Raw genomic sequence first — 26,773 nt, forward strand, 5'->3', positions numbered from 1 at the left:
TTATTCTTTTAAGGGCTGTAATTTATTTCAGCATTTTTATATGATCATGTATTTATATTAAAACTGTAAATATGAAAATTATTCATTGTTAAGGATTTGACTTTATAAATATTATAATCATTATTTATAAAATATCAAATGATATCGTTTTTCATTTAATTATTGAAGTATTTTAGGATTTATTTCAAACAGAATAAAGCTTTAAAATATATCCTCATTTATCATCATATATTAATAGTTTTAAAAGTTTTTAATTATATGAATATTTTTATTAATACATTCCTAACGTTTTAAATAAACAATTATTAAATGAAGTTTAAATCATAATAATTTATAATTATTTATTCATAAAGCTTTAATTAAATAGTAACATATAATGATCTATTAGTAAACTTTTAAGCAAATTATTATTTATAATTATTTAATAATAACGCTTTAAATTAACAACATTTTAACAATGATTTATTAATACAGCGTTAAAATACATATATTTATAATCATGCGCTAATGAGGATTTAATTTATATAAGTTGTGATGTATTTATAGATATTTCAATATTTTATTTAATAATAATTTATTTACAAAGCTTTCGATTATATAAATAATTCAATCTTTTTCATTCTGTATTTCTGTATTTGATTATTCAAACATTTTCATTTATTTATACATACTATTTATTCATTAATAAAGATTTATAAAACATAACTTTTTAATTCACGTGAACATCTGGTCATTTAATTATATTCACATTTCTATATTTAGTTTTGGCCCTCAGGACTCTCCGTACATCGACAGAAGTAAAGTTTTTATTTTATAAAATAATATTTATTGTTTTTTACAGAGAAAAAAAAACATGTCAGGAAACAAAACAATTAAATAAATAAAATAATGTGTGGATAATCTTTTATTTTGAAAGCTGACTTCCTGTATGTATGTAAACACGTGTACCTTGACAGGTAACATCCTGCCCCCACCACAATAAGAGTCTCCTCCCTCCTCTGTCACACTGCGGTCTGTGGGCTCAGGATGCCTTCACGGTCCGGTCCCAGCCCACCTGCGGCTCACCTGTCGACGTGACGCGTGTGTACTTCACGGTCCCGGAGGAAACAGGTCCCGGTTCTTCCCTCACGAGCTTCAGATGCTCGCGACGGTGGCGGATTAAGGAGTGTACCGGCGGCTCTACCGACGCTGCGACAGGAGCGACGACAACAACAGCCGGTGCGGGTTCATGTGTCGGTCCGCTCCGGTGTTCCGGTACTGCCGGTTAGCATCTAGCTAACGTTAGCTAGCTGATGAGGATGAACGCGGCTGCAGTCCGGCCCCCGCAGCCGCTCCGGACATCCCGTGACCGCACAGGAGCGTCAGGAAATCTACCGGTTTAATCCCGGACACTTTTAATTCGTGTTTTCCCCGACCTGCGTGTCTCCATCCCGGGGCAGCCCCGCGGATCACCCGGTCCCCGGTAAGAACCGTCCGAGCGAACTGAGGGAAGGTGACCGCCGAACATCAGCAGCAAAACAACGAGTTTCAATCTCAAACGGATTTTTTGGGTCTTTATTCGCCTCCTGACGTCACAGTGTTGATTGTTTACACCACAGGAGACCTCTGTGGAGGATTCGGCTCCCGGTTCGGATCGCCCGGACGAAGAGAACCTGAGGTTCGGGTAGGAAGAGGATCCGGTACCCACAGAAACGGACCGCGCCGATTATCAGAGGAAAAAACGCAGATTTAATTTTGAGCTAGATTTATTGAGGACTTCAGTGGAGCTGAGTTCCGGGTCCGGATGATCCGGACTGCAGGACACCTTCGGGGATAATTCGGCTCCGGATAAAACCCTAACCCTGCACAATGGGGACTCAGGGACCGGGCAGGAAGAGGATCCCGAACCGGGAGAAGCTGACCGCCGAGGACGATGCTCTCAACCAGATCGCACGTGAGGTGAGTCCGCTGATCGATGCTCGTATCGATCTGCTTATTGATCAGACACAGGTGAGAGGACACACCGGGGTCACACTGCGGGAAGTCCCGGAACTGCCGGTCTGAACGGTCTCATTAAATCATCCTGTGAGGGTCACGGAGCGGACCGGAAACAGCTGGGAACAACAACAACAAATAAATACAAACACAAACAAAAATAAATGAAAAGAGAAATGAATTAATAAACTAAATACATGAAAAATATGTTAAACTTAATTTAACAAACATAATTAAAAAAAAAAAATACTTAAAGGTATGAATAATAACAATAATAACAATAACTGGATGAATACATCTGCAGAAATGTATAAACAGCAAAACAAATAAATAAAATGATAATTAATGAACAGCAGTGAAAAACAATTTGTTGTAATAAAATGAAAGTCAATAAATATAATTTAAAAAAACAAATATTTTAACTCAATAAACATAAATGATGAATTAATGTTCAGTGATGAAATTATAAATGATCAAAGGCACATAAACAATAATAATAATTATAAATGTTAAATAATAAAATAAATGGTAAATAATAATTATAATCAGTTCAATCAATTTTATTTATACAGCCCAATATCACAAATCACAATTTGCCTCACAGGGCTTTACAGCATACGACATCCCTCTGTCCTTATGACCCTCACAGCTGATCAGGAAAAACTCCCCAAAAAACCCTTTAACGGGGAAAAAACGGTAGAAACCTCAGGAAGAGCAACTGAGGAGGGATCCCTCTTCCAGGACGGACAGACGTGCAATAGATGTCGTACAGAACAGATCAGCATGATAAATTAACAGTAATCCACATGACACAATGAGACAGAGAGAGAGAGAGAGAGAGAGAGAGAGAGAGAGAGATGCAGAAACAGAGACAGAGAGAGAGAGGGAGAGAGAGAGAGAGAGAGAGAGAGAGATGCAGGTAATGACAGTAGCTTACAACAACATTGTTGAAAGTAATAATATTATAGTTATAGTTCTGGCTACTGTGGTACAATATGTTGAAAGTATGTATTAATATCTGGCAGTATACATGTGTGACAATAGTCATATGTGTATAATAACAGAAGAAGTATGACTAATGACTAATGATGGCAGCAGCAGCAGCAGGAGGCATCTGGCAGGACCACGGCAGCAGCACAACCACACACGTCACATAAATGTTAAATAATAATTATAAATGTTAAATAATAATTATAAATGTTAAATAATAAAATAAATGTTAAAAACTAAAATAAATGTTAAATAATACAGTGGGAATCAATAAAATCAATAAATAAAATGAAATAGATTAAATTTTAAGTGAACAAATACTACAAAATAAAATAAAAATATTCATAATATAAAAATATATAAATATAATTAATAATAAATAAGAATAAATGACACAGTGATGAAAACAGAACAATAATAAATAAATAAATGATAAATAATTAGGTCATTTTAAATTAAGAATAAAATTATCTTTTTATTTAATTTTATTGTATTTTATTTGTGTTTTGATCTGGTTAATTGTGTGTGTGTGTGTGTGTGTGTGTAACAGGAGTGTCTGTATGTTCAGTGTGTGTATTGTTCATGTCATCGTCCTACATACTGAAGCTGGAATGTGACACTGACTGATGAGCTGCTCCTCCTCCTTGTGATGTGTGCTGACCCTTTAGTGTCTTCACTTTAACTGTGTGTATGCACAACAATGCTTTTATTGTGAAGGCCAGACAGGAAGTGGGTCTGCAGTGTGAGAACTGGTTGTGTCACATTTCTGAGCGCACACACACACACACACACACACACACACACACACACACAGTGAACCGGTCTGTTCACATGGCTGCTGGTGGGAGTGGTGACCTACTGGGAGAGCTGGCAGGAGACCAGTGTGTGTGTGTGTGTGTGTGTGTGTGTGTGTGTGTGACCTCCATCCTTTAATCCTCACCAACATTAATCTCCACAGTCACAACATGACGAGAGTGACACACATACACACTGATGACATCATCATGTCCAGATGTATTCCAGAGAGCAGGTTATGTGTAAACTCAGAGTACGTTAACCCTGAGATGAGGGAAACTCTGAGTCAGTCACCATGGTAACAGACTCTGTGAACATAACCTGCTCGCTGACAGGTTTCCTTCAATAAACCCTGAGTTTCTCTCTGTCTCCTCCCTCTTACACGCTGTTTCATTTCCTCATTCATTCAGTCCGTGTCAAAGCTTGTATCGAAGCGCATTCATTAGCGGAGATTTACCGTCTGTCACAGTCTAAATCCTGCTGGATATTAGTTTGTTACTCAGGACTGTCTGAAGTTACTGAATTTATGCACATCAGTCATTTCTTTGGACATCAGCTTTTGTCTTTACATTCAAATATTACACAGCGAGAATTCACCCTCAGCTCAGAATCAAACCTCTGTCCTTTTTATATTTATTATTTTTATAACACTGTGCACAAGGATCAGACTGTCAGTCTGTCAGAGCAGCTCCCACATGTTTATTGCACATAATGTGTAGGTCTAATTATTTAAATGTTAAAATGGGTATGAAGCTTTAGACACGTAGTATCAGTGACTAATGATCTCTATCAGTGATGTCACTGGTCGCACTGATGGAACATAACTCCTATAGCCTAATATTGGGGATTATATGTTCATATTTCTGAGTGAGCAATGGTGCAGCATTTCACTGTCTTTACATTTACTACATTTGTAGCTGAAATAAAGTCACTGAATGCTGTTGAGTCAAGATACAAATAGATGTGCAACATTTTCAGATCTACTGTAACCTCAACGTCTTTTCAGGTGCAAATCACCAAACATATTATTACTGGGTCAGACTGTGAGTTTACAGTCATGTCTTTATGTCTTTGATCTATAGCCTAGCCTATATGTTTGAAATCTTCTGCCTCCTGTGTTTTTCCCCATCAGATTAAATCTGAACAAATATATTATGATATATTATTAATATAATGTAATGTATCTACAGCCTGATACACAGTCAGATTCCACCACTTTATCTTCATTAAGGAAATGTAAGTCTGATAAATGATGAATAAACTTTTTTATTAACTTTATGGTTAACTTATTGACACTTTCCTCGCTCTGACTCAGGCTCTTCTTTTAAAGATAAACGTGCACCGTCTGCTACACATGCATTAATATCTCTGCATCCACTGGATTAAAATGGAGGCGCTGTCTTTTATTGACCTGTTGCCATGGTGAATCGTGGAGTCGGAGCTCCATTGATGATGGCTTTTTATTGTCGGCTTAACTCAGAGTGAACATACTCAGAGTTGACTGAACTAACTCAGATCAGCTGTTCTGGAACCGCTAACTCAGAGTTTCCCATCTCAGGGTAAATCAGCTCAGAGTTCAGGGTTAGACTCAGAGTTTGTTGAACCTCCTGCCTGGAATACCCCTCAGGTGTGTCGTTGCCATGGAGACAGAGGGAGTGTCTGCTGCCGTGGAGACAGGTGGGCTGTCCACATTCCTCCTGCAGAGAGAGAGACACACACACACACACACACACACACACACACAGTTTAAGTATGAAATATATGTTTTTACATTTTTAAAAAATATCTTCAGTTTTTATTTTTATAATTTGTTTTTGTTTATTTATATTTATTCTTACTGTATGAAAGTATTTATACTTTAGTACTTTCCTGACTTTTTTGTATTTTATAAACATTTTTTTACACTTAAACTTTTAAAATATTTTGAGTTTTTATTTTCAGTGATTTATGTCTGTGTCTAACTCTTGTTTCTTTTTTTATTTCTAAAATTACTAATACTTTTAATATTTCTGTGGCCTAACCTGATCTTAACGTCTAAATAAGGAGTATTAGTATCTTTTATTTTTCCAACATATTTGTATTTTATATATTCAGTTCACTTTTTATGTTTTTGAACGATTGTTAAAATACTTTTTTTTTCACATTTTTACACCGTTTAAATTTGAACCTTAAATATAGAAATACTTCGAACATTATTTATACTTTTACATTGTTCACTTATTTTTTAAACAACTGTTGAAAGTTTTTATCCTTCTGATATTTTTGTATTTATGTAATTTTTTTAATTGTTGAAATATATATATATATATATATATATATATATATATATACATATATTTACATTTTTGCTTTTAAAATCAGTAGTTTTTATTTTTCTAATTTATTTTTGTTATTTATATTTAGTAGGGCCGTAATGGTACATGTATTTGTGTCGAACCGTTCGGTGCGCAACTTTCGGTTCGGCACGACCCTGTACCGAATTATTGGGCGCAGGATGTTATTTTATTTTACTTTGTTTTATTTTAATTCCGTTTTTGCGAGCCGAACCATTTAAAATATCTAGTTAACCGGTAACCGAATATATTCGGCCGAATATTGCAAAAAAACACACATTCGGTATTCGGTGGAATAAGTTAAAAGCAAGGCCGAATAATAGCGGTGTGTTTTGATGATGCAATCAAACAGCATGCCGTGACGGGCGGAATAAAATGTCAGCAGTGTGGCTATCCGTCCGTCACGGCACTCGCATTTGCAACTAAAAATAGTTTTGAGCGAGCAAAATAGGCTTAAATCATTCAGCAGGCTGTGCGAGCAGCCTACAGATTTCAACCAGCAGCAGAAACGAAAGGCGAATCCCACCGATTGTGGGTTGAACGGGGGTCACAGACACAGACAGTAATGTATTCCTGTCAAATACGGCGGCCATCGGCTTACCGGCGACGGAGAAGTCGGCTCCAATAATATCCTCTTCTTGGTGTCATGACTGCCCAGAAGTACCTGAACAGCCGAGCCAGCCGAACACAGGTATGTGACGTGTCAGAGGAGAAACCAGCCGTTCACGGCCCACAAACCTCACCGCACTTTAGGGACTGTTCTTTACTTATGAAGGGACTGTTCTTTACTTGTCAGGGGAGGAGGGTGGCTGGTTGATTCTTATTTTATTTATTTATTTTATTTTGATCCCCCCTATGTTCATCACTTATTGATGAATATGAATAAGTCAATAAGTAATTTATTCCATTGAAATATCATTGATGTATTATAGAAAAGTGATTTATCTTTTTATAAATGACAAAAGGCACATCTGCCTCATTTTTGCTGTGGTATCCTGATACTACTCAGAACCATGATATTTTCATTGGTATCGTACAGTGGGTCCCAATTTTGGTACCGTGACAACACTAATCTGGAGGGTTCATCTGCAAAAACTAATGAAAAACTAAACAACGGTACTCGGTATTCGGTCAAGCATTTAATAATATTCGGCTTCGGCTTCAGCCACTAATTTTCATTTCGGTGCATCCCTACTTTGGTTTCAGGGTAAAATACGAAGATGGAAATAAACAAGTGGACAAGACAAAAGCAGTGTGCCTACACTGCAGAACAGCGGTCGGGTATGTACTTGGAAACACGTCTAACATGCTAACGCATCTAAAGCGACACCACCCGAGTTTGAACGTTAACCGGCACGACTGGAAAAAACAATCTGGTGCAAACTACGATATCGTCGTCGTTTAAAAAGAAAGAGCGTTTCCCTGACCATCGCGCTAAAGAAATAACCAACGCCACTGGAGCTGAGTAAAATTGTTTAAGCTGCACTTTAGATATAAGCATGTTTTGTTTACTGCACTTTAACAAAGTGGGAAAGCTGAGTAAGTTCCTAGTAAAACTGAATCTGAGCAGGCTTTAAAGCTGACCAGCTGCACTATACCTTTTATTTTAATTGAGTAAAACTGTTAAAGCAGAAATGTATATTTATATTTTTCATTCAAAAAATGTGTTAAAAAAACAGCAGGATTTTATTTTTCACTTTTATATTTCTATTTTCATTCAAACAATGTGAAAAAGCAGGATTTTATATATATTTGTTTCACTCAAAAATTGTGTTTAAAGAGTTAACTGCTGTGGTGGTATGTTTTAATAAGGTTACCAATAAGTAAAAGATATTTAATAGTTGTCTATTTTTTTCATTACTGTAACGAAAAAAACTGAACCGTGACTTGTGTACCGAGGTACGTACCGAATACACCCCTAATATTCATTTTTCTTTACTTTTTAAAACAGTAAAAAACACAACAATGTATAAAACTGATTATTTAATATTCATTAGTTTGAATTATAGTAATATTTATTTTATTTTTTTAACATTTGTCAAAATATATGTATTTTTTACATTTTTACTGTAAAGTATCTTTGATGTCATATTGTTTTGTTTTATGAACCTCTTTTACAGTATACTTTTAATTTTCCTGACTTTTTTACGTCATGTAAAGTATTTTAATTTTTAATAATTTGTAAAAACAGTTTCTGTTCATCTGAGATGTTTTTTTTATTAACAAATGTTAAGTAAGTATTTGAATATATAAACATAATTTAAAAATCCTCCAAAACAAAAGAAAACACAAAACAAAAATATTTATTATTTTATAATATTAATAATAATATTTTATTATATTTAATTTATATAAATATATATTATTTACAATGGATTTAGTTCTCATAATATTGTTGATTTTCACATTTAGTATTTATTGTTATTGTTTGTGTGTGTGTGTGTGTGTGTGGTTCATAAACACACTCCTGGTTGTTCCTGAAACAGTGAGTGTGTGTGATGAGATCAATCAGTGTGTTGATGAGAGCATTTTGATCAGATCATTGATCAGTGAGAACAATAAACACCTCACCTTTGTTTGTTTGTGTCTTTGTTTGTTTGGGGACAGAACCTAAAGTCAATCTGAGATGTTTGATTAGTGATCGTGTGTGTGTGTGTGTGTGTGTGTGTGTGTGTGTCAGGCGGAGGCGAGGCTGGCGGCGAAGCGAGCAGCGAGGGCTGAGGCCCGTGAGATCAGGATGAAGGAGCTGGAGAGACAACAGAAGGAGGTGAGGAGGCTTTTATTCTGAAAGAGTCAAACAAGTGTCACGTAGAATAAAAGATAATTTTCTTTTTTTGTTTAAAGGTTTTTTTAAATGGTAAAATGTAACAAATTAATTTAATCATCAGGTAAAATAAAAACAAAGATTAAATTTAAAAATATATTTTGGTGTCAAAAACATTTTGGGGAAAAAAAAAATCAGTGTTAGGAAACTGATTAAAAGCGTAACGTGTCAGTTAAAGAAAATAAATAATATTTTAACATCTGAAAGGAGCTGAAGTGGCGACACTGACAGCGGACTCTCTGATTGGCTGTCAGGGTTGAAGCGTGTCGCCTGAATAAAGTTTACTGATACGTTTCCCACAAGGAAGTGGGAGGGTCACATGATGCAGGCCGTCACTCTGATGATGTCATCCAGCAGAGGCAGAGTCAGTGTGGGGTCAGAGGTCACAGTGTGTGTGTGTGTGTGTGTGTGTGTGTGTGTGTGTGAGGTAACAGAGAGTGTAAATGTGCTTCAGTCAGTCGGGCGGCAGCGTCACACAGTGAGTCCCTGAGGTCTGGATCTTAATATCTCACACGGTGAGTCTCCATCTTGTTTCTGGGCCGTCTGTCCGTCTCTTTGATGCTTTGATTTGGCACAAACGTTCACTTGAACTGGGCGATGAGCTGCTGACACGAGGTCGGCGATGGTCAGAGTCACTGTGACCTTGTTTGTCTCGTTCTTGTGAATGTGATCCACATTTTTTAGAAATGAATTTAAATGTCAAACGTGATAAATGTCACGTCAGTTTAAGAGAATAAATGTCATCATGTGAAATTAAAGTTTTCAAAATAAAGGTGTCAGGTAAAATGAAAAAAGATAAATTTAGATAAACTTTCTGAGTCTTTTTCCGTCGCGTGACATTTTAACCCCGGCCACTGTAATTCTGACATGTGATGATGTCACAGAGAGAGAAAGGTGTCATCACGGCGTCCGTCATGTGTCAGTGTTTCCGGTGCTCGCCTGCCTGTTTCCTGTTAAAGATGGCGGGGCGGCACGTGGACGTAGCCCGCAGGTGATGCGTTCACTCGTGGCGGTGGCGTTTGATGATGTCACGCTGTGGTCATGTGACCGTGCTGCTCCTGTCTCTAACCCTCCCTCTCTCCTCTTGTGTCTCCTCCCGCCTGCCGTAGCTGTTTCACAGCCACAAGGTACGACTAACTCCTCCCCCCTTCTCCACCTGCGTTTGTTTTATCACCTCCTGCAGTCTCATGTTTTCATCTGCTCTGACATGTTCTCCTCCTCTTCCTCCTCCTCCTCCTCCTGTCCCTCCTCTTCCTGTTCCTCCTCCTCCTCCTCTTCCTCCTCCTCCTCCTCCTGTCCCTCCTCTTCCTGTTCCTCCTCCTCCTCCTCTTCTTCCTCTTTCTCCTCCTCTTTCTCTTTCTCTTCCTCCTCCTGTCCCTCCTCTTCCTGTTCCTCCTCTTCCTGTTCCTCCTCTTCCTGTTCCTCCTCCTCCTCCTCTTCCTCTTCTTCCTCTTTCTCCTCCTCTTTCTCTTTCTCTTCCTCCTCCTCTTCCTCCTTTTCTTCCACTTTCTCCTCCTCCTCCTCCTCTTCCTCTTTCTCCTCTTCCTCCTCCTCTTCTTCCTCCTCCTCCTCTTCTTCCTCCTCCTCTTCCTCTTCCTCCTCTTCCTCCTCCTCTTCTTCCTCCTCCTCCTCCTCTTCTTCCTCCTCCTCTTCCTCTTCTTCCTCTTTCTCCTCCTCTTCTTCCTCCTCCTCTTCCTCTTTCTCCTCCTCTTTCTCCTCTTCTTCCTCCTCCTCTTCTTCCTCCTCCTCTTCCTCCTCCTCTTCTTCCTCTTTATCCTCCTCTTCCTCCTCCTCCTCTTCCTCCTCCTCTTCTTCCTCCTCCTCTTCCTCTTTCCCCTCTTCTTCCTCCTCTCCTTCTTCCTCTTTATCCTCCTCTTCTTCCTCCTCCTCTTCCTCTTTCTCCTCCTCCTCTTCCTGTTCCTCCTCCTCCTCTTCTTCCTCCTCCAGAAGTATTATGGTCTGGATAATAAGTGGGGTCACATAGAGCAGTGGATGGTAGGACTCTTCTTCTCTCAGTAGGATGATTCCAGCTGCTGTCTGACTCTGAAAACCTCCAGACTGATCCCACACCAGTCCACACCAGTCCACACCAGTCTAAACCAGTCCACACCAGTCCACACCAGTCTAAACCAGTCCACACCAGTCCACACCAGTCTAAACCAGTCTAAACCAGTCCAAACCAGTCCACACCAGTCTAAACCAGTCCACACCAGTCCACACCAGTCTAAACCAGTCCACACCAGTCCACACCAGTCTAAACCAGTCTAAACCAGTCCACACCAGTCCACACCAGTCTAAACCAGTCCACACCAGTCAGGCGCCAGTGTCAGTTTGGGGTGTGGGACAGCTGGGAGGTTTTCATGTATGTGCATGTGGGCCAGACAGAGCTGCTGTTAGTTTGTCTGCAGCTTGTTGTTGTTGTTGTTGTTGTTGTTGTTGTTGCTGCTCCTGCACGCGCTCAGACAGACGGCCTATTTAATCCTCGTCTGACAGGTTATCTGACTCAAACTGACATCACTTCAAACAAGGCTATTCAAGAGAAGGCTGAGACACGGGGTCAAACATGGCGGATTGCACATGTGCAGTGTAACTTGAGCTGCGATGCTGGAGGGTGACAGCAGGGGCGCTAGATAAAAAGCGCAGGATCTGCTCAGGCGATCAAGGAGCGCGCTTGGTGCGGTCTGCTTGGACTTATGGACGGCGTCTGCCCGAAGTTGTCGAAATTGCATCTCTGTCATTCTCACCCACAACGCAGGCCACCAGTGACAGTCCAATAATAAGCTGTGAAAATGACATGCATGCACATATCCCAGAACCACGCCATCTACTGAGCCTTTGAGGAAGTGCAGACCAGATTTTACTGCGCATGTGCAATCCCCCCATGTTTGACCGCGTGTCTCAGCCTTCTCTTGAATAGCCTTGACTTTAAACAGGAAACAGGAGGATGATACTGCTTCCTGTTTCCTGCTTCCTGTTTCCTGCTTCCTGCTTGCTAATGTGTGTGTCTGACCGCTGTGTGTCGTCACGTAGCTGCACGATAGATGTCGTTAAATACTCATGCTCATGTTTTTTCTTCTTAATTTATTAAGAATTATTTTATTTTTGTTTGCATTGAGATTTAAACATTTTATTATATGTTTTTAATAAATAATTATGGAGTTAAATTGATTTTATTATTCAAATTGTATCTTTCATATTTATTGATAATATAATATTATTTACTTTTGGTGATATAGTATTGATTACTATATCTATTTAATCTGTTGATTAATTTATTTAATTCAGATTATTTTATTTATATTTTGATTCCATGTTTTTGTAATAATTATATATACACAGTTTCATTTTTAGTCAAAATATTTTTTTTACTGATCATATTTTATTATTGATTTTTTTTTTAAATTTCCTATTAATTATTAAATTCAAAGTTTAATTTATACTTCTTCTAAAATCTATCTGTTGATTTAATCTAAATAAATTAAGTCTAATGAGGCTTCTTCTCCTTCTCCTCCTCCTCCTTCTTTTCTTTAACTTGTGTGTTGTCTTTCTTCTTCGTGGCCTTCCAGGAGGACAGTGAGCGGTATTCTCGCCACTCTCGGAGACATGCTTCGGTCTGTATCTCTTCTTCTTCTTCTTCTTCTTCTTCTTCTGTCTTTACTCCTCCAGCTGCCTCACTGCAGTTTCTCTTCTTCTCTTGTTTTTACTGTTCAGGACGTTCAAACATGAATCTAAATTAAACACATGAAGAAGAAGCACTCAGATTACATCATGTAAAAAATACAACAAACATAAAGACTAGTGCAGCTCAGGTCAGGATGTCAGGATCTAGACCTGGACCTGGACCAGGACCAGGACCAGGACTTGGAACAGGGCCTGGTGGATGTGTTCTTGGTGTGTTTGTTGACGTGTTGTTTGTGTTTTTGCAGATGTCAGACGATGAGGAGAGGATGTCTGTGGGGAGTCGAGGCAGCCTCAGGGTGAGTCCACATATATCTGATCAATAACCAATAATGATGAACATCGACCTGATCGATATGTCTGGTCAGAGGACCTGACCTCATAAAGTAACCATGTAGATTAGCTGAGGAACAGCTAGCTGGCTAACATTAGCTCAGGTTGGGGTTAGCACGTTGGTTGCTAATGCATCGCTCTAGGTTAGTAGCCTATCATGGATCATGTTAGCTGGGCAAGGAATTTAGCAAGCTAGCAAGCTGACATATCCACTCATATAGTATTTTACTAGTGTTAATGTTAGTGAGCAAGCAAACTAAGTTACCCAGCTAGCTGTTACTAAGCTATGCTGTGTTGACTACTGTTGGTTGCTTTGTAACATTAGCTGAAAAAGTAGTTTAGCAAGCTAACCAACTGATGTATCCACTCAGATAGTATTTTACTTGCAAAAATGTTAGCAAACCAGCAGACTAATGTAGCTAGCTAGCTGTAGCTAAGCTTTGCTGTATTGATCTGGTCTTGGTTGCTTCATAACGTTAGCTTATTAAGTAAATCGCCATTCTAACCAGCTGATATATCTGCTCAGATAGTATTTTACTAGCGAGAATGTTTGCAAACCAGAAAGCTAATTTAGCAAGCTAGTTGTAGCTAAACTACACTGTATTGATCTACAGTTGTTTGCATTGTACTGTTAGCTGATAAAGTAATTTAGCAAACCAGCCAACTAACATATCTACTCAGACAATGTGTTGCTAGCGTTAATGTTAGCAAGCGAGGAAACTAATATAGTCAGCTAGCTGTAGCTAAGCTATGCTGTGTTGATCTGGTCTTGGTTACTTCGTAACATTAGCTGAAAAAGTAATTTGGCAAGCCAGCCCATCCTACATATCCACCCTGATAGTATGTTGTTAGCAATAAAGTTAGCAAACCAGCCGGCTAATCCAGCTAAGCTATGCTGCATAGATCTGCTGTTGGTTGCTTTGTAACGTTAGCTGATAAAGTAATTTGCAAAAGACAAGCTAACTAAGCTAGCCAGATCAGCCCTGGAATCTGGATGAATTAAATAATTTTGATCACTCCACTCAGAATTTACTTCATTAGCTGGCTACAAATTTGTCCACAATGGCAAGCAAGCTAATGTTAGCTAACATTAGCCAGCTAAAACCACATTACCTCAATATGTTTAACAAATGAATGTCTCCTCTAATGTCAGGATTTATTTACAGCACTCTTTCTTGGCTAACATTTGCTAGCTAGCAATTCGGCTATTTTAGCAAGCAGGCTAATGTTGCTAATGTCATAAAACACACAGCAAACACAAACACATAACAAGCTAAAATCACAATATCACAATAAATTTCAGGTCAGTGCTTTCTCTAACGTCAGGATTTCATTTTGGCACGTTTTCTTAGCTAACATTTGCTAGTTATCAGTTTGTCTATGTTAGCATGCAAGCTAATGTTAGCTAACGTTAACAAGCTAAAACTATAATATCTCAATATATTTAACACATTAGTACGTCCTCTATTGTCAGGATTTCTTTTCGGCACTATTTGTTAGCTAACGTGTGCTCGATAGCAACTTGTCCTTGTTAGTTGCAAACTAACATTAGCTAACATTAGCGGGGTAAAACCAGGATGATGGTCAGGATCAATAACAGAGAGCTGATGAGTGTAAACTCCAGGTTAGACTGGGAGGTCAGCTGATCAATAATCAATAATTACCTACACTGCTCCCTGTGGCTTTTATTGTGAAAGTCTTCCGTCAGACGTAACAGGAAGTGACGTCTGGTTCTGTCTTCTTCTCTGCAGCCCTCAGCGCCTCACTCTTACAGCTACAGGGTCGGTCTATGACATCACTTCCTGTCTGTTGTTGGTGTCTCACAGTAGATGGGTGGAGTAGAGGTGTAGATGAATCAGTCAGTAAATCAACAGCTCTGATTGGCTGGCTGGTGTCAGTCCGGCCAATCAGAGCTCTTCTCTCTGCCCCTTCATGTTAAGGTGGTATGAGTCCACACAGTGTGTGTGTGTGTGTTTATATAGAGATCAATACCACTGATTGATTATCAGCAAGGTCATCAATACTAACACCACTGTGTCCTCTTCTTCACTTCCTCTCTTCCTTTCTTCCCTCCTTCCTTCCTTCCTTCCTTGTCTTCCTTCCTTCCTCCCTCCATTCATACCTTCCTTCTTCCTTCCTTCCTTCCTTCCTTCCTCCCTCCATTCATACCTTCCTTCTTCCTTCCTTCCTTCCTTCCTTCCTTCCTCCCTCCATTCATACCTTCCTTCTTCCTTCCTTCCTTCCTCCCTCCATTCATACCTTCCTTCTTCCTTCCTTCCTTCCTTCCTTCCTCCCTCCATTCATACCTTCCTTCTTCCTTCCTTCCTTCCTTCCTTCCTTCCTTCCTTCCTCCCTCCATTCATACCTTCCTTCTTCCTTCCTTCCTTCCTTCCTTCCTTCCAGCCTTCAGACTACAGTGGGTTTTTCGGCTCCTCCTCTCGGGCCTCCTCCAGGGCCAGTTCAGCTCGAGCCAGCCCAGTGGTGAGCCGTCCTCTCTGTCTCAGTGTGTCTCTCTCTGTCCTCTGTCCTTTGTCCTCTGTCCTGTGGGACATGCAGCTGCAGTCAGTCAAGAGAGTGTGTGTGATCAGTGACAGAGTGTGTGTGATCAGTGACAGTGTGTGTGTGATCAGTGACAGTGTGTGTGTGATCAGTGACTGTGTGTGTGTGATCAGTGACTGTGTGATCAGTGACAGAGTGTGTGATCAGTGACTGTGTGATCAGTGACAGAGTGTGTGATCAGTGACTGTGTGATCAGTGACAGAGTGTGTCTGATCAGTGACTGTGTGATCAGTGACAGAGTGTGTGATCAGTGACTGTGTGATCAGTGACAGAGTGTGTCTGATCAGTGACTGTGTGATCAGTGACAGTGTGATCAGTGACAGAGTGTGTGTGATCAGTGACAGTGTGTGTGATCAGTGACAGTGTGATCAGTGACAGAGTGTGTGTGATCAGTGACTGTGTGATCAGTGACAGAGTGTGTGATCAGTGACAGAGTGTGTGTGATCAGTGACAGAGTGTGTGTGATCAGTGACAGAGTGTGTGATCAGTGACAGAGTGTGTGATCAGTGACAGAGTGTGTGATCAGTGACAGAGTGTGTGTGATCAGTGACAGAGTGTGTGTGATCAGTGACAGAGTGTGTGATCAGTGACAGAGTGTGTGATCAGTGACAGAGTGTGTGATCAGTGACAGAGTGTGTGATCAGTGACAGAGTGTGTGATCAGTGACTGTGTGTGTGATCAGTGACAGTGTGTGTGATCAGTGACAGAGTGTGTGATCAGTGACAGAGTGTGTGATCAGTGACAGAGTGTGTGATCAGTGACTGTGTGTGTGATCAGTGACAGAGTGTGTGATCAGTGACAGAGTGTGTGATCAGTGACTGTGTGATCAGTGACTGTGTGTGTGATCAGTGACAGAGTGTGTGATCAGTGACAGAGTGTGTGATCAGTGACAGAGTGTGTGTGATCAGTGACTGTGTGTGTGATCAGTGACAGAGTGTGTGATCAGTGACAGAGTGTGTGATCAGTGACTGTGTGATCAGTGACTGTGTGATCAGTGACTGTGTGATCAGTGACAGAGTGTGTGATCAGTGACTGTGTGTGTGATCAGTGACTGTGTGATCAGTGACAGAGTGTGTGATCAGTGACAGAGTGTGTGTGATCAGTGACTGTGTGATCAGTGACAGAGTGTGTGTGATCAGTGACTGTGTGATCAGTGACAGAGTGTGTGTGATCAGTGACTGTGTGATCAGTGACAGAGTGTGTGATCAGTGACTGTGTGTGTGATCAGTGACTGTGTGATCAGTGACAGAGTGTGTGATCAGTGACAGAGTGTGTGTGATCAGTGACTGTGTGATCAGTGACTGTGTGATCAGTGACAGAGTGTGTGTGATCAGTGACTGTGTGATCAGTGACTGTGTGATCAGTGACAGAGTGTGTGTGATCAGTGACTGTGTGATCAGTGACAGAGTGTGTGTGATCAGTGACTGTGTGATCAGTGACAGAGTGTGTGATCAGTGACAGTGTGATCAGTGACAGAGTGTGTGTGATCAGTGACAGTGTGTGTGTGTGATCAGTGACAGTGTGTGTGTGATCAGTGACTGTGTGATCAGTGACAGAGTGTGTGTGATCAGTGACAGTGTGTGTGTGATCAGTGACTGTGTGATCAGTGACAGAGTGTGTGTGATCAGTGACTGTGTGTGTGTGATCAGTGACAGTGTGTGTGTGATCAGTGACTGTGTGATCAGTGACAGAGTGTGTGTGATCGGTGACTGTGTGATCAGTGACTGTGTGTGTGTGATCAGTGACTGTGTGATCAGTGACTGTGTGTGTGATCAGTGACTGTGTGATCAGTGACAGAGTGTGTGTGATCAGTGACTGTGTGATCAGTGACAGAGTGTGTGTGATCAGTGACTGTGTGATCAGTGACAGAGTGTGTGTGATCAGTGACAGAGTGTGTGATCAGTGACTGTGTGATCAGTGACTGTGTGTGTGATCAGTGACTGTGTGATCAGTGACAGAGTGTGTGTGATCAGTGACTGTGTGATCAGTGACAGAGTGTGTGTGATCAGTGACAGAGTGTGTGTGATCAGTGACTGTGTGATCAGTGACAGAGTGTGTGTGATCAGTGACAGAGTGTGTGTTTGTGTGTCCAGGTGGAGGAGAGGACGGACAGAGACAGAGACCTCCTGGACAAAGTAAGGATCGTCCCCAGCTCATCTTTAAATGTCCTCATGTCCTTTTACTGCTTCTCTGACATCTCCTCCATTTTGGGGACAAACGTGATGAAGACTCTGATGAAGCTGTGTGTCCTCCTCTTCCTCAGGGCTCAAGGACGGCCTCCACCCTGTCCGCCGCCACGCTGGCCTCTCTGGGCGGAGCCTCGTCCCGCAGAGGAAGCTGTGACACGTCGTTCTCTGTGGAGACGGAGGCGTCCATCAGAGACATGAAGGTTCAATTTCATTCCATACGTTGATTAGATAATAGTCACAACAACAACAGATTAATAAACAAATAAGTAAACAACAGATGTATGTTTGTTTGTGTTCAGGAGTCTCTGGCGGAGTCGGAGGAGAAGTACCGTAAGGCGATGGTTTCTAACGCTCAGCTCCACAATGAGAAGTCCACTCTGATGTATCAGGTGGAGACGCTGAGGGAGGAGCTGAGTGACATGGAGGAGCTGCTGTGGGAGTCACGGCGTCACTGTGATGACAGGACCAAGGTCAGAGGAGGAAGAGGAGGAGACCAAGAGGACAGGATGTGAGGAAGGAGTCAGGAGAGCTGAGGAGTAACAACATCTGTGTTCTACTTCCTGTTTGTGTTCAGGAGCTGGAGCGAGAGCGTCACGCTCACCGTGTCCTTCAGTTCCAGTTCAAAGACATGGAGGACACTCTGAGACAGACGGAGGAGCTGCTGACGGTCAGTTACTGTGTCCATCACACCTCCATCACCATGGAGACACACCTCACCTCTGTCCACCTCTCCATCACCATGGAGACACACCTCACCTCTGTCCATGCCTCCATCACCATGGAGACACACCTCACATCTGTCCACACCTCCATCACCACGGAGACACACCTCACCTCTGTCCACGCCTCCATCACCATGGAGACACACCTCAGTCCATGCCTCCATCACCATGGAGACACACCTCACCTCTGTCCATGCCTCCACCACCATGGAGACACACCTCACCTCTGTCCACGCCTCCATCACCACGGAGACACACCTCACCTCTGTCCATGCCTCCATCACCATGGAGACACACCTCACCTCTGTCCATGCCTCCACCACCATGGAGACACACCTCACCTCTGTCCACCTCTCCATCACCATGGAGACACACCTCACCTCTGTCCACGCCTCCACCACCATGGAGACACACCTCACCTCTGTCCATGCCTCCATCACCATGGAGACACACCTCACCTCTGTCCACCTCTCCATCACCATGGAGACACACCTCACCTCTGTCCACGCCTCCACCACCATGGAGACACACCTCACCTCTGTCCATGCCTCCATCACCATGGAGACACACCTCACCTCTGTCCACCTCTCCATCACCATGGAGACACACCTCACCTCTGTCCACGCCTCCATCACCACGGAGACACACCTCACCTCTGTCCACGCCTCCATCACCATGGAGACACACCTCACCTCTGTCCACCTCTCCATCACCATGGAGACACACCTCACATCTGTCCACGCCTCCATCACCACGGAGACACACCTCACCTCTGTCCACGCCTCCATCACCATGGAGACACACCTCACCTCTGTCCACCTCTCCATCACCATGGAGACACACCTCACCTCTGTCCACCTCTCCATCACCATGGAGACACACCTCACCTCTGTCCACGCCTCCATCACCACGGAGACACACCTCACCTCTGTCCACATGTCCCCAGATCTTATGAAGAACCACAGTCTGTAAACAGGAAGTTGTAATGTGGGGTCAGTTAGAATAGAATGAATAGAATATTTTATTGTCTGAACCAAATGGTACCAGAAATTCCTCCAGCGCCAGCGCTCATCTCATGATTAGCTAATAACTGCAGGAGGTGGAGGTCAGAGGTTGTGCACAGCATTTCCATAGCAACACTGTTGGTCTCCACATGAAGACGCAGATCTGTCTCTCAGAAAGACTTCACTCTTCACATCCAATCAGAAATAAGAAAGTCCTCACATACGAACTGTCTTCGTATCTACTGTGTGTGACCTCCTGACCTGGAGTTCACACACTCTGTTACTCTGTACACTTCTTCTGACGCTCACTGTTCAACATACTAACACTCTGTGATCTTTCTCCTTCTCCTCCTCCTCCTCTCCCTCCTCCTCTCCCTCCTCCTCCTCTTCCTCTTCCTCCTCCTCTTCCTCCTCCTGGTCTCTCAGGAGGTGTCTGACCTGCGGTTGAAGAGCAGGAGTTATTGTCAGGAGGTTTCTGATCTGCAGGAAGTTCTGCAGTGGAAAGAGAAGAAGATGGCGGTACGACACAAACGTCTCGTTCATTTCCTTCAGCTGCGACTCTGATCTTCATTATTATTATTTTCCTTTTATTTCTCTGTTTTTCTTTTGTTTTAAGTAAATTCAAGTTTTGTTTCCACTGAGGGAGAAATGGTTTTAGTTGATCTGCGTCGCCGTGACATGTGGTTACATTTCTGGGGAGGTGCCTCGTCACAGCGTGGACTCGACACAGATGTACAGACCCTTTTACAGTCAACGTCATGATGACGTCATGTTGCACGTGCAACATGATGCACGCGGTTACATTTAGCTAAGAAAAGCACATGGTTATGTTTAGCCAACAAATGCACGTGGTAATAGTAAGCTAACAAGAGTTAGATTTAGCGAACAAAAGCACGTGGTTAGATTTAACTAAAAAAAAACAAGTGGTTTTGTGTAGCGAACAAAAGCACGTGGTTATCTTTAGCTAACAAGAACAGTAGGTTACATTTAACCAAACAGGGCAATTGGTAACATTTTGCTAACAGATGCATGTGGAAACATTTAGCTAACTGACACTACCGAGCGCTGTTGAACTATAATGCCACGTGTCACTCTGACGTTAAAGGACATTTTTTTTCGTCAGTGTCTGGTGCCACGAGCCATGACTTCTTAGTGACACGGTGTTGGATTTTTGTACTTTTATAAAACGATTATTGTGGTTATTGACTTCAGGAGGCGTTTAGCTCAGGTTGTACAGATTTTAGTGATGCGAAGCACTCGGGAAGACTCCAGGAAGTGACATCACTATAAACTATAATATTGGTGTGGGCGCCATCAGACGGTTTAAGAAAACTTAACTTGAACCTTCAGTCTGCTGCTTCCTGTTTTACTCCTGTCCTAACACAGACTAATACGTTTCCTCTGTTTCACTTCTCTACCTTCACTGACTCCATGTTTCCTCCTCCTCTTCCTCCTCCTCCTCCTCCTCGTCTTTCTCCTCCTCCTCGCCGCCTGTCTCAGGCGTTGGAGAGGCAGAGAGAAATCTCCGACATCGTTCGGATCGAACGTGACCGGCTCAGAGACGAGGTGGTGCGACTGCGAGATTTACTGAAGGTATTCAGTGAACACCATCACCTGGCTGTGATGTCACTTCCCCCACCTGTGTGATGTCACCGAACATCATCTGCTGACATCAGTTAATTGCAGTTCAATAGCGGTCACTGATTGGTCGGTAAATAACTCGATGATTTCCTCCTGAACAGACACACGGGATCGTCCTCTCTCCTGAGGTCTCCACCAATGGGGAAGCAGGACAGGGCGAAGTGGAGGATGATGTCAGCACAGAATCTGCCTCCCGATTGGCTCAGGAGCCGTCTCCTGGTGGCAGAGAGAGCATGCTGGGTAAGAAGAGATCAAACACCTGCAGAGACAGTTACTGATCGTTTATAACGTTACAGTATAAAATCACTAAAACAAGATCAGGTGGGAGAAAATAATTAATATTAATAAATAAAAAAACTTAATAAAATAATTTAGACTTTTTAAACTTGTGAGAAAGAGCAAAATAAATTGAAATGATAACACATGGAGTTATAGGGTTTATTTTTTGTGAGATTTAAAATCAAAATTATCAGATGATTAAGACTTGATTTGTTCTTATTATATAACAAATATATATATATTAAATTATTATTATTTATATTTATATTTAGATTACTCTAGGTTCTGTGAGATTATTATTTTATTTAGAATCAGTTTAGTTTTTTTAAAAGAGTTTGACTTTTAATTTAAAATTATTATAATTTATTATTTATTTAGTAATATGAATTTATTTTTAATTTTAGATTTTTGCTTTTTATTTAGGAATTTCTACCTTACTTTTGAATTTATTTTTTTTATGTTACATTATTTCTTATTTGTCCATTTTTACTCTTTTGAATTTAGATTCTGACATTTTAATTTTATTTCTTTTTTTTTTTTTTAAAGATATTTTTTGGGGCTTTTTAGCCTTTAATGGATAGTACAGACAAGCGTGAAGGGGGAAGAGAGAGAGGGAGTGACATGCAGCAAAGGGCCACAGGCTGGAGTCGAACCTGGGCCGCTGCGGCAACAGCCTTGTACATGGGGCGCCTGCTCTATCACTAAGCCACCAGCGCCCCAATTTTATTTCTTTTTTAATTACTTTTTAATTAGGAGTTTAACTTTTGCTTTCTTTCCATTTTAGATTATTGTTTTTAATTTAAAATTAGAATTCTTAAATTTGAATTGTTACCTTTTTAAATGTAAAGTATTTTTAATTTTTGATTATTGCTTTTTACCAAATTATAATTTTATTTAGAATCTGACATTTTAAGATTATTCCTTTTTTTGACATATTCATTTTAGATTATTCATTAGTGTCTTTATTTTAAATTTTTTACTTGTACGTTTTACTTTTCAATAACCATTTCTAAATTCAGATTAATACCTTTAAATTTTACATTATATATCTTTAGGATTGTAACTTTCTAACTGAGATTATGACTTTAGATCACAGTTAGTGTGTTGAGTCAAATTTAGGATCTATTATGTAAAATTTAGTAGATACTTGAATTAAGATGAGTTTTTGTTAAGTTCAATTTGTGGTTGTAAAAGAATGTCAGAAAATAAGTTAAGTTTCAGTAAAAAAAATGAGACATAATCAAAACCAAGAACATTTATTTTTCAGTAAATGTTATAAATGTTCACGTCAGACTTTGGAATGAAATGCATGAGTGTTTGAATGTTTACATGTGTCTTAACAAATGCATGTCGTCTAATTCTTTCTGTTTGATTTAATGATGAGAATATTTCATGACTTCAGTCAACTAAGTGTCTAACAGCCGTCTAACACATCAGCATCGTCCTGCAGAGTGAAACAAGAACTCTCCTTTAATTCTCCTGTGATCAAGACATTGATTCATCCAGTCGGTTCGGGCTAATTCCCAACACCTTCACAATTCAATTCTCCTTCTTTTACATCTTAAACAAGTCGTCTGTGCTCAGTTCTCCAATGTCTTCTTCATGGTCTTTCAGGGAAAATTCCAGAGTGGCATCCAGCAGAGGGAGAAGAGGAACCAGTTCAAAACTCTGTTGCGGTTCATGCAAAGACTCCGAACGATACCTCTGAACATCCCGAACGCAATGACCAGAGAGAAACACCAAAAATGTCAGCTCCGTTGGTCTCAGCTGAGATGCTGAAGGAGTGGAGTTGTTTGGAAAAGAAAATTCAAAGCATGCTGAAAGGCTTTGTTGAAAATCGGGCGTTTTCAGCTGAAATCTCAAGAATTTTTCCAGACGTCCCTGAAACTCTCAATCGGTTCATTTTGGATTTCGAGGAGACGCTGAAGAACGCCACAGAGGATGTGTCGGATCTGCTCGATACAGCTGGTCAAATGATGGGTCCTGGCCTCACTGCAGAGGGTGAACTTCCTCTGAAGGACTTCCCAGAAGATCCTAAAAGCATGGAACAGAGTCCTGCTGGATGTCCGAAGATAATCAGAGACTGTTCGGTCTCATCTCTGGAGGTACATCCTCAAACTTATGATGTCCCCATGGACCCAAGCAAAGATTGTGAAGACGATCAGGAACCTCCAGCAAGTGATGACAAAGAAGCAACAGAAAGTACTTCAGGGCTCACGTCTGGTGTTTGTAAACGTCAGGAGGAAGTCACTGACTTGTCTCAGGAAGAAATGCCCGGGATGAATGCTGTTGACGTCGAAGAAGCAAGGCAAGGTCGGAGCGAACGAACATCAACAAGATGGTTGGAAGACTTTGTTTTTGTCGAACCTTACTTCGCCAAACCCGCAAACATGGTGGAGACTGGCCCAAATCAGGGTTTAGTCGACTTGTCAACAAATCCACAAGGGGTTAGTTGTGTTGACGATGAAGTCGGCGCTAAAACAAACAAACAAAGGGGGACCAATCGTGGAAGTCAAAGCTGCATCGTTCCTGCTGAAGATGCTGTTGAGACACGACTGAAAAGGCATCGAGCGTTATCGTTAAACTCTCAAAGTTCAAAGGTCAGAAGGCTCATAGAAATGACCGCGGATGAATTCAAGACCATGGCTGTTCCAGAGCTGGTGCTGATGAGCGCACTGGAGGGGAGAGTCTATGACGAGTCAACCAGATCAAACTCCGAGGATCAGAACGAGCTGTCGGTTGGAGACGTAGACAGTTGCGAGGAGGTTTACGAGGAGGCGGTGCAGCAACCAGCAGCGCAACAACGTCACCCAGTGAGGGAGGTTGTGGTTGAAGATGGTAAAGTTGCTCCAGGGGCAAGGAGCGGAAGGAAAGGGTTCAGTTTGGACAACCGGAAGAACAAACACAAAACTGACTGCAAGATTTCGTAAACTAAAAAGAGTGAACTGAAATCTGATCTTTGCAACATCAGGATGTACAAAACGTTGGTTAGTGTTGTGAATTTAGTTGAACTTTGTCGGTATGTTAAAGGAATCGTTTGACACATGTTGAAAGCAAAAGCACGTGGTTACGTTGAGCTAACAAAAGCATGTGGTTCTAAAACATGGATGCTTCACACACAGAAGATCTATACAATCAGCACAGTTTCAAGATTAGAGTCACCAATTCAGTATCTGACCAAATGTCTCCCCTTCTGTTCCTGAGATATGACGTTAAAACATGATGATGTCACAGTCAAGCTGACCTTTGACCTTTTGAATGCCAAAATCTGATCAGTTCACGTGGTTACATCTAGACAGACACGTGTTGAAAACAGGTAATCAGCTGGCCAACCAAGTCAGAAGGTGAAGAAATCCATCAACCAACTTGTTGATTCATGCGTTACACAACATGTTATTATGCCTCCAAGCTGGTGTCCACCGTAGCCAGAGGCATAATGTCGGTCCGTCTCATTCTCGTGAATCTTTAGAACGCCTCCACTCAAACATCTGCTCGGACTCAAGAATGAAATGATTAGATTTTGTTGATCAAAGGTTACTGACCTTGCATCTGTCTTGCTGTCATTAATGCAAAATCTCACCAACACCTTGAAGGAAGTTCTTCAAATCTGGCACAAACGTCCACTTTGACTCAGTAATAAAATAAAGATATTGGGATTGTAAACACCTCCAATAAGGAAACTGTATTCAAACATCTGTACCGAGTCAACAATAACATTTAAAAACCTGAATGTGACTTCTGGGCTCTGTCTGGCAGCCATTTTCATTTTGTTGACTGTAATTTTATTATTTGTTGGAGTTTATTTACATCCTGTCATTATCAGTATGTGTCCACTTCTCTGAGGTTTTTCTTTCTGGTGAAATCACGACACTTTAAAGAACACGTGTTCATCACCTCGTCAGTGAATGTTTTGTATTTTTAACTCTGTATGACGTTTTTATTTTACTCCTTTAAAACTGTCCAACATGGAGCTTCATTAAAGTCTTTAAAGAACAGACGGCCGCAGCAGGTTGTTTGATCCTGTTGACCTGAAAGAACAACCATGTTAGCGAAGACATCCTCACTGTGACCTCGTCACATGTCCACGTTTGGTCATTAACATATGACGTCCAAGGTACCCTGGGTGTGTTGGTTGTTGACGTTCTGGGACGCCGTGTCAACTTCAGCCTGTTACATGCATTGTCTGTTTTCAACATACACTTCTGTTTTCACAGGAAATGTACAGTTTGCATACAGTCAACACACACACATGAATACGTTTAGCCAACACACACACGTGGTTACGTTTAGCCAACACACACACGTGATTACGTTTAGCCAACACACACACGTGATTACGTTTAGCCAACACACACACGTGATTACGTTTAGCCAACACACACACGTGGTTACGTTTAGCCAACACACACACGTGGTTACGTTTAGCCAACACACACACGTGGTTACGTTTAGCCAACACATACACGTGATTACGTTTAGCCAACACACACGTGGTTACGTTTAGCCAACAAAAGCATGTAGTAACATTTAGCTAACTAAAGCACGTGTTAACATTTAGCTAACAAAAGCATGTGATAACATTTAGCTAACTAATGCACATGTTAACATTTAGCTAACCAAAGCATGTGATAACATTACGCTAAAAAAAGGATGTAATCAAGTTTAGCTAACAAAAGCTTGTGGTTATGTTAAGCTAACGCACACATGTGGTTAAGTTAAGCTAACAAAAGCTTGTGGTTACATCTAGCCAAAGGCAAGTGGTCACATTTAGCTAACCCAGGTGGGCCCTGGGTTCCTCCTCCTTCCTCATCAAGATCTGACATGGGATTGCAGTGTGGAGCAGTGTATTTCCAGCTGGTTACATAATCACCGGTGTTGGCTACTCATGAGGTTCCTCAGGGTTCTATGCTCGGTACTTTTTATTTCTGTAGGTTAAAGCTGTCTTCATTGTTTTGGGGGACAGCAGAGAGCCTGATTGTCCTTGACTGTCTGTACCCTGATATGGTGGCGTGTATTTGTGATGTTCAGATAATCTAAAGTTCTTTTGTCCTGTTGTGTCGCAGAGCTCCGTCTGAAGAAGCTGTTTGAAGAGAGGGAGAGTCTACAGGACCAGGTGAGGTTCGCTTCGGTTTCACAGACTCAGAGTTTTATTTAAATCCATAAAACCAGGATCTGTGACGTCATTGGTAACCACAAGTCACTCCTCTCTGTGCAGGTGAGGCTGCTCAAGTCCCAGCTGGACCAGAGACAGAAGAACGGGACGGACGGAGACCAGGATCCAGAGGGGGATGGTTTAGAGAACGGGATGGACTCTCATCTTCTGGACCTACAAAGTGGGCGTTCTTCTTTTGCAGTCATGTTTGTCCATGGTTGTTGTCTTCATCCTCATCTTCCTCTTTGTCTTACTTGTCTTCTTTTTCATCTCCACAGCTTTGCTGATTTGTTTTTCTTA

The 26,773-nt window shown here is 41.3% G+C and overlaps 2 protein-coding genes across 5 annotated transcripts in view; both read left to right on the forward strand.

Moving 5' to 3' along the window:
* Window positions 1–992: 992 nt before the first annotated feature.
* The window catches only part of lrrfip1b (leucine rich repeat (in FLII) interacting protein 1b), a 29,807-nt gene continuing 4,026 nt past the window's right edge, over window positions 993–26,773 (forward strand). The window contains exons 1-16 of one of the 4 annotated variants that reach the window (XM_049570423.1): window positions 993–1,938; window positions 8,773–8,859; window positions 10,026–10,043; window positions 10,864–10,911; window positions 12,483–12,527; window positions 12,843–12,893; window positions 15,331–15,408; window positions 17,580–17,621; window positions 17,750–17,875; window positions 17,975–18,145; window positions 18,250–18,342; window positions 19,828–19,920; window positions 20,902–20,994; window positions 21,144–21,282; window positions 26,385–26,434; window positions 26,537–26,654. In XM_049570423.1, coding sequence (XP_049426380.1) covers window positions 1,849–1,938; window positions 8,773–8,859; window positions 10,026–10,043; window positions 10,864–10,911; window positions 12,483–12,527; window positions 12,843–12,893; window positions 15,331–15,408; window positions 17,580–17,621; window positions 17,750–17,875; window positions 17,975–18,145; window positions 18,250–18,342; window positions 19,828–19,920; window positions 20,902–20,994; window positions 21,144–21,282; window positions 26,385–26,434; window positions 26,537–26,654 — 1,342 coding nt within the window. In that variant the 5' untranslated portion in view covers window positions 993–1,848. The remainder of the gene's footprint in view (window positions 1,939–8,772; window positions 8,860–10,025; window positions 10,044–10,863; window positions 10,912–12,482; window positions 12,528–12,842; window positions 12,894–15,330; window positions 15,409–17,579; window positions 17,622–17,749; window positions 17,876–17,974; window positions 18,146–18,249; window positions 18,343–19,827; window positions 19,921–20,901; window positions 20,995–21,143; window positions 21,283–26,384; window positions 26,435–26,536; window positions 26,655–26,773) is intronic. The other 3 variants (XM_049570425.1, XM_049570424.1, XM_049570426.1) reach the window with 3 other exon arrangements.
* LOC125885055 (uncharacterized) lies at window positions 22,551–26,378 on the forward strand. The gene is made up of 2 exons (XM_049570431.1): window positions 22,551–25,540; window positions 26,069–26,378. Exon 1 carries the CDS (start codon window positions 23,067–23,069, stop codon window positions 24,249–24,251), a length of 1,185 nt encoding a protein of 394 aa, XP_049426388.1. The 5' UTR covers window positions 22,551–23,066; the 3' UTR covers window positions 24,252–25,540; window positions 26,069–26,378.

This window comes from Epinephelus fuscoguttatus, linkage group LG24 (assembly GCF_011397635.1).
Source record: "Epinephelus fuscoguttatus linkage group LG24, E.fuscoguttatus.final_Chr_v1".
Lineage (NCBI taxonomy): Eukaryota > Metazoa > Chordata > Actinopteri > Perciformes > Serranidae > Epinephelus > Epinephelus fuscoguttatus.

What these genes read in the sequence shown, in the direction of transcription:
- LOC125885055 (XM_049570431.1), top strand. Translation starts at nt 23,067, where the DNA reads ATGTCAGCTCCGTTGGTCTCAGCTGAGATGCTGAAGGAGTGGAGTTGT.